General features: G+C 37.3%; 1 protein-coding gene across 1 annotated transcript in view; it reads left to right on the top strand.

The window, feature by feature from the left end:
- The first annotated feature begins 3,495 nt into the window (after nucleotides 1-3,495).
- Nucleotides 3,496-8,605, top strand: part of LOC102819779 (alpha-synuclein-like) — a 26,974-nt gene continuing 21,864 nt past the window's right edge. The window contains exons 1-2 of the mRNA XM_006867778.1: nucleotides 3,496-3,535; nucleotides 4,768-4,809. Coding sequence (XP_006867840.1) covers nucleotides 3,496-3,535; nucleotides 4,768-4,809 — 82 coding nt within the window. The remainder of the gene's footprint in view (nucleotides 3,536-4,767; nucleotides 4,810-8,605) is intronic.

Below are 8,605 nucleotides of genomic sequence, written 5' to 3'. Positions count from 1 at the left end.
TCCCCCAGCTGTGAGCCTTCCAACCTTCTAAGTATTCCTTTATATGTGGTTCAGAGTTCTGGGACCATCCCCTGAGGCTGCTTGGTCAGGTATTCTGTGTTGTTGTTGGCGGAGCTCTCTGCTATACGTCCACCCGATCCTCCATCTTGTTTGTTCTCTTAGGAAGCCTCTTTTACTGGGCAAATTCTAGCTCCATTTTAAGAATTCTTGTCAATTATAGGTTGAAGATGGGATGTTTCTGACTATTCCTTTCTCTCTCCCTCGTGTCTATTTTACAATATTAGGCAAGGGAAACTAAGATTCATATTATAGTCAAGCATTTTGACATTATTTCCCCTCTTTTACCCATTCAAACCATGCCTCAATCCCTATATCCCAGAGCCCTGTTGTTCCAAGGTTGTGCTGTGCATACATCACTATTTACCTCTGTCCCACTTAGTCTATGCAAACCTGCCTAAATTTTCTCCCATCTGCCTTGTTTTTTCATTCAGGTCCCCCTTCTTGAATACTGGCCCCCCAATACTCAAGCTGTTGCGTGTGTATTCCCTATCCTGTGTCCCACCTTCCTCTCCTTCCCCTTGTTCCACTCCCTACACCCTGGTAACCAACAAATAATTTTTCTTTTTTTCCCCATTTAGTGTGGGCATTTTTTCTTAATCTTTTGCAGTAATGATCCTATGCAGTATTTCTCCAATTTTGACTGACTGATTTCACTCAGCATAATGTCCTCAAGGTTCAATCATATAATGCGGTGGATAGCAGCTTCCTTGTTCTTCTTCCAGGTAGCATAATATTGCATTGTGTATATGAACCGAAGTTTGTTTATCCACTCTTCCATTGATCGGTATTTAGGCTGTTTCCATTTTTTTCTGCTATTGTAAATAGTGCTGCTATGAACATTGGTGTGCATATATCTATTCTTGATATGACTCGTATTTCTTGTGGATCATTACCAAGTATAGGGATTACTAGATCATAAGGTATTTCTATTTCCAACTTTCTGAGGAAGCACCATAGTGTTTTACAGAGTGGTTGGACTATTTTGCAAATCTAACCAGCAATGTAGGAGGGTCCTTGTCTCTACACATCCTCACCAACAATTGTTGTCCTCTGCTTTTTTGGACTTCAATGCTATGACTGGTGTGAGATGATAGCTCATTGTTGTTTTGATTTGCATCTCTCTATGGAGTCCTGGTGTGGCACTGTGGATTAATGCACCATACTGCAAATCCATTTGAACTGTAAGGTTGGCAGTTCAAGCTCATCAGTTGCTCCTCAGAAACCGTATACAGGGTTGCTATCGGTCGGAATTGACTCGATGGCACTTAACAACAACAACAACAGCTGGTGACTATAAACATTTCTTCCTATGTTTGTTGGCTGCCCGAATCTCTTCTTTGGTAAAGTGTCTGTTCATGTCCTGTGCCCATTTTTTATTGGGTTATTTGTCTTTTTTTGAAGACATGTTGTAGTTTCCTATATATTTTAGAGATTAGTCCCTTGTCTGATGCATCGTTTGAAAAGATTTTTTCCCATTTTGTGGGGTCCCTTTTTACTTTTTTGGTGAAGTCTTTTCATGCACATAAGTTTTTAATTTTTAGTTTGTCCCAATCATCTATTTTGTCTTCTTTAGTTTGTGCAATTTTTACCATGATTGGTAGTCTGTGTTTGCTCTGTATTTGTTGTTGTTAAGTGCTGTTGAGGCATTTTGACGCATAGCTACCCTGTATAGCGTTTCCCAGGAGTAGCTGGTGAACTTGAACTGCCAACCTTGCAGTTCAAATGGCTTTGCAGTCTAGCGCATTAATCCTCAGAGCCATACCAGGACTCTGTGTACTCTGTATCATAGCCCTCAAATTTGTCCCCATTTTTTCGTTGAGGGCTATTTTTATTCTGGGATCTACATTTTGGTGTTTAATCCATGCTGAGTTGGTTGTTGTATAAGGCATGAGGTGAAGGTCTTCTTTCAATCTTTTGCATATCCCTTTCCAGTTCTGCCAGCACCATCTGTTGGACTATCTCTTCACCAGGCAATATACTTAGGCCTTTTGTCAAAAATCAGTTGGCTGTATGTGGATGGGTTAATTTCTGGATTCTTGATCTGTGTATCTTTCATTATACCAGTACTAAGCTGTTTTCACCACTGTTGTTGTTGTTGTTGTTGTTAAGTGCCCTGGAGTCTGTTCTGATCATAGTGACCCTGTACAGGGTTTCCGAGGGTGTAAATCCTTACGGGAGTAGAAAGCCTCATCTTTCTCCCGCGAAGCCACTGTAGCCATGTAATAAATTTTTGAAATCAGGGAGTGAGAGGCTTCTAACTTTATTTTTCTACTTAAGCAGTGCTTTATTTATCCTGGGTCTCTTTCCTTTCCATATAAAGTTTGTAATTGTTTTTTCCATCTTTTTGAAGAATGTCATTGGAATCTGGATTGGGATTGCATTATATGTGCAGGCTGAGGACCCTGAACTCAGGAAGGGAGAGGGGTTGTGTTCTGACGGCCGTGGGGTGGGCTTGCAGGGTGTGCTCTTTGGTTGTTTAAATGGTGTAATATTCCTGAGTGCTTCAGTGTACACCACCCCCAAAAAATAAAACCACACACACACACACACACACAAAACAGAGGGAATGGAAGCAAATGCTGTTGAATGATGATGCATGGAGGAGATTGTAACCATTGCAGTGAAACGAAATATGATAGGATGAATGTAAAGCTGATGCTCTCCCATGTAAACTATTACCCAATTCACAATAAAAATGTAAAAAAAAAAAGTATTTCAATAAAGAAGTCATTGAGCTTGTCAAATTCTATCATGTGAGCTCCAGCATCGTTTATACCCAAGGCCATATTTTCTAATGAGTGATCCTTCCTCTATGTTTCCATCCTTTACATTCTAATCATCACTGATTATTACTGTGTCTTGATTGCATGTCTAATCAATTTCAGACTGAAGAAGTTAGTAGAAGTCTTCAATTTCATCATCATTTCCTTTAGTGATTGTTGTGCATAGTTGAATAATAGTTGTTTTATCTGATCTTCCTTTTAGGCATATGTATTTTATACTATGACAGACAGAGCTGTACTTCAACAGAGAACTTGAAATGTTCTTTCTGATTATGAAAGCAACACCATTCCTCTTCAATTTGTCATTCTCAGCATAGTAAACCATGTGATTATCAGCTTCAAAATGGCCAATACCTGTCCATTTCAACTCTCTATTCTTTGGAATATTAATGTTTATGTTTTCAATGTCATTTTTGGCAACCTCATTTTTCCTAGATTCATGCTGTAAGAAATAAGAAAGAAAGAAACAAGTAGAGAAACTTGCCTTCAACAGTAGGCAGGTTTACTGAGAGTAAACCTGGGAGGAGGACCTCAAAGGCAAGAGAGACCAAGAACCTGCCTGTGTCTTACAGACTGGTGTATTTAAATATTTAAGGTGGTGCAGTCCTGGGTACAGTTCTGGAGAGCTCCCAAGCTTCCAATGGGTGGCGTTATGGAGATTTTCCTGAAACCTGAAACTGGGGTTGGTGGAAGTGTGGGGGGGTGGGGGTGAAGGTCTCTTGGTGTAATAAAGACTTAAGGTTTCAGGAGACTGGAAGCTTAAGCAGGACTTTATTAGACGCCACTTAGGGGCTGGTGAGATGCCATTTTGTTGATTTAGGAGCAAGGTCCTCCATATACTGAGTACATTTCATATTCAGATCATTAATGAATGTTTACAGCTGTTTCTTTTTATTTCGAATTGTGTTCAATCAGCACATAAAGGTCTCAAAAGGATTACTCCATTCTTGTCATCATGATCAACTCTACTTTGAGGAGATAGGTCTTCCTCAGTCGAAGTTTGAGTACCTTCCAACCTGAGGAGCTCATCTTCTAGCACTATATCTGACAATGTACTGGTGCTCTTCATCATGTTTCCATATTCTTTATTCTGGTGCTATCTGACGGTGTTCTGTTGCTATATCTAAGGCTGTTAGCGACTAGATATTCAGGAATAGTCTGTCTCTATTTTTCCCTAGTCTGTCTTAGTTTGGAATCTTATTTGAAATCTTTTCATCATGATTTACCTTGCTGATATTTAAAGTACTGGCAGCATACATTCCAGAATCACAGTAGCACTTAGACTTCCACAGTATGACAGACTGACAGATGCTCGGTGATTAGCTAAATTGCTTAATTTTAATTTTCATGGTTGACATACATAAAATATTTGTAATGTACCTGTATTAAATCAATTCTATAAAGATTAAGTGAAATAGGTATAAAATATCTTTCACATAATATTTTTCTAACAACCGTTAATGCCTACTTTTACTTTTCTTTCTGCTTGTATTTCATGGGTTAATTAATCCTTCTGTTGTACGTTGGTAAATCTTTTATAGTTCTGAATCCCAGGTTGTTTTCCCACCTAGTTCCAGTGCTATCACACATTTTTTTTGTCCTTTGCAAATTGATATATAAATGGGAAGCAAGCGATACAAAGTCATCATTGTGTGTTAAAATCTTAAATGGGGAGAACCTCCTGTTAGCTTTCCTTTCTTCTGTTTGTTGTAACTTAATTCCCTTCCTTTAGGCATTGTTCTTCTTGAGAATATCATCATATATGGTGATATATGATCTTACCCGAAGGTTGAGATCATCATATATGATCTCACCTGAAGGTTGAGATTTTCAGGTTAGTTGTATTTAAATAAAACTAATTAATCATCAATATAAAGTCAGTTTGAAATTTGTATTTTAAATTAAAATTTGTTTCTTCTTGTAGGTTCCAAAACCAAGCAAGGAGTGGTTCATGGTGTGACAACAGGTAAGATCCATGGGGCTTATTTCCAGGGATAGTATTAAAAAAAATTTTAATAACTAGTATGGTCTGACATTGAATATTCAGAATGTAATTATAAGTAATTAAAGTGCCTGTATAAACTTTCTAGTGGCACTTCAGTTTTGTTTAACCTAAATTATTTACTAAGATTTTTTGAAAGTTAAGTTATATTATACTAAGTGCTGTTGAGTTGGTTCTGATTCTTAGGGTTTCTGAGGAGTAGTTCGTGGGTTTGAATCTTGTGGTTAGAAAACCAATGCATATCCTGCAGCACTACATAAATACATAATGCACAGTATATTAACTTCCAAGAATAATGACTTTGAGTCATTATGACAGTTGATAGTTGGTATCTGAGTATTTCAACCTACTTAATGTTTTAGAAAGCTGCTAACATATATAACATATAAGGATTAGCACTTTGCAGAACATTAAAGTAAAAATTTCAGTGGATTATTCTAAATCTTCAACAGTACTGAATATAACCTTTTTTAAAAAATGGTTCAGAAAACATTTCAGGCACACTCCTTGAATAATTAATAAATAATGTACTATATTTATCTGTGTTTGGTCTAATTTCACCAAGAATTTGAGCAGACCTACAGAAAGATTATAGTTCTAGTGTGATGCTATAGGATAAGCACTAGACTGCTAACTACAAGATCAGCAGTTCAAAACTGCCAGCTACTTCTTGGAAGCCCTATACAGGGTCGCTATGATTCAGAACCAACTTGTTGGCACTTAACAACAATAACAACCTAGGAGGATTGATGGACACAGTGGCTGCTACAATGAGGTCAAACACAGGAATGACTGTGAGGCGGTTGCACTGTTTGTTCTGTGGTCCATAGGACTGGGCACTATTTTGACTGAGCGTCATCTAACAACAACACCACAGGAAGATTTACAATGCAGATAGAGCAAATATTATGAAAATGATGGTATTGATTACTAGCAGGATGATGATGATAATAGTGAGACAAAAGAAAATAATTAAATGCAAAATACAATAAGCATAAGAACTCACAAACTTGCTCTAACTGAATTTCATATTGTCTGTGCTCCAAGTTATCTGACTGTGTGGTGAAACAAGATATAATCAGAAATAGAATTCATAAGATCAGAAAGCAGCAAACATAATAGTGCCTAGGGAAAATATCATGTCCTATCTTTTGGTGTGGTTCTGTAAGTTAAGCACAGGACTGCTTACCTAAAGGACGGCAGCTCAAATCCACCAGCTGCTCCTGGGAAACTCTATATAGGGTCGCTATGAGTCTGAACTGATCCCATGGCACTTATAAACAACAACAACAACAACATACATTTAATAAACATTATTAGCTTTTAGTATTCTAGTTGCTTTGCATATACTAACTCACTTAAATGCTTTATTGAAGAGTATTCTAAATTACATGGAGGTTAAGAATCTTGCAGATCACATTCTACTAAGGTGTTAGAGAAATGTGAACCAAGGCAATCTACCTTCATTGTATTTGGTTGAAATTACAGTTGCATTTTATTTTTCCTGTTTATGTTTTATAATTTAGTATTATGGTTATTAGGTGCCATTGAGTCTGATCTGCAAGATTTTTAGCCTGTATGTAATTTAGAATTGTCATCAATAAAGCAATTAAGTGAGTTAGTATACACAAAGCAACTAGAATACTGAAAGATGATCATTTTTATTAAATGTACTTGTTGTTGTCTAGTGTCATGGGGTTGATTTCAACTCAACAACCCTGTATAGGGTTTCCAAGGAGTGCTGGTGAACTTATACTACGGACCTTGAGGTTCAAACTGACCTTGTAGTTCAGTACATTAACCTGAAGTGCCACACCAGTATGTTGTTGTTATGTACCATGGAGTCGATTCCAACTCATAGTGACCCTGCACAAGGCTGTAAATCTTTACGGGAGCAGAATGCCTCATCTTTCTTCCACAGAACGGCTGGTAGTTTTGAACTGCTGGCCTTGAGATTGGCATCCCGACTCGTAACCACTACGCAACCAGAGCTCTTTGCCATACCAGTATAGATGTCACTTATTATCATTCCAAAGTACCAGGTGATGACAGTACTTATCATCACTCTATTGTGACCTCCACCAACTGGAAGAGATCTGTATTTGTGCCTATTCCAAAGAAAGGTGATCCATTAGGATGCATAAATTATTGATCAATATTATTAATATCAGATATAAGGAAAATTTTGCTGAAGATAATTTAAAAGAAAACATAGCATTAGTACATCAGCAGACAACTGCTAGAAATGCAAACCCAATTCAGAAGGGAATGTGGAATGAGAAATATCTTTGCTAAAGTCAGATGAATCTTGGCTGAAAACAGAGAATACCAAAAAGATATTTACCTGTGTTTTATTGATTTTGCAAAGACAGTTGACTGTGTGGATCATCAAAATTTACGGATGCAATTGTTAAGAATGGGCTCTAGAGCACTGAATTGTGCTCATGCAGAACCAATACATAGACAAGAGACAGTTATTCAGACAGAACAAGGGAATACTGTGTGAATAAAAGTCAGGAAAGCTAATGGTCAGGACTGTATCCTTTTACCAGATTTATTCAATCTGTGTGCTGATCAAGTAATCTGTGGAGCTAGACTATATGAAGAAGACTGTGGTATCAGTAATGGAAGAAGACTTGTTAACAACTTGTGAGATGAAGGTAGCCTAATTTTGATGAAGATGAAGCTGATATATAACACTTACTGATGAAGATCAAAGACTACAGACTTCAGACCTCAACAATAAGCAAATATTCTTGCAGCTGGACCAATACTAAACAATGTGATAAATCTAGAAAAGACTGAAGTTTTCAGGGATTTTATTTTACTCAGTTCCACAAACAATGCCCCAGAAGCAGCAGTCAAGACATCAAATGACCGATTTGCTACCAGAGACCTCTATGAAATGTTAAAGCATATCACTTTGAAGACAAATGTGTGTCTAAGCCAAACCATGGTATTTTCAGTTGGCTCAGATTTACATGAAAGCTGGACAATGCGTAAGGAAGATAAAAAAATAATTGATGCTTTTGAATTTTGGTTGCCAAATTCACATGCTACTAGAAGAACCTACCACTTACCTGTCAGTTTGACACGCTGTAGTCGCTTGTCTGTGGCTGTGATCCTGGAAGCTATGCCATTGGTATTTGGAATGAAGGAAGAATCACCCATGGTGGATAGGTTTCAGCTATGCTTCCAGACAAAGATAGACTCAGAAGGAGAGGCAGAGTACTTCCAAATGTTTAGCCACTGAAAACCTTATGAATAGCAGTGAAATACTGTCAGATAGCACCAGAATATTGAATATTGAAACATGATGAACAGCACCAGAATATTGTCAAATATTGTGCCAGAAGATAAGTCCTTCAGGTAGGAAAGGACTCAAAATACTACTGAAGGCCTTCTCAAATTATAGTTGACCATGTTGACGTGGATGGAATAAAGCTTTCAGGACCTTCATTTGCTGATGGGAAACAGCTAAAAATGAGGAGAAACAGCCATAAACGTTCATTAATAATCAGAACATGGAAGGTATGTGTATAAATTTAGGAAAATTTGAAGTTGTCAAAAATGAAATGGAACACATAAACATGGATATTCTAGACATTAGTAAATTGAAATGGACTCTTATGGGCCATTTTGAATGTGACAACCACACAACTTACTATAATGGGAATGACAGTAAAAAGGAATGGTGTTGCATTCATCATCAAAAAAAGATTTCAATATTTATCTTGAAGTATAATGCTGTCTGTAATAG

The sequence above is a fragment of the Chrysochloris asiatica genome, unplaced genomic scaffold (genome assembly GCF_000296735.1).
Source record: "Chrysochloris asiatica unplaced genomic scaffold, ChrAsi1.0 scaffold00109, whole genome shotgun sequence".
Classification (NCBI taxonomy): Eukaryota; Metazoa; Chordata; class Mammalia; order Afrosoricida; family Chrysochloridae; genus Chrysochloris; species Chrysochloris asiatica.
This window is presented reverse-complemented; position numbering and strand designations above follow the sequence as displayed.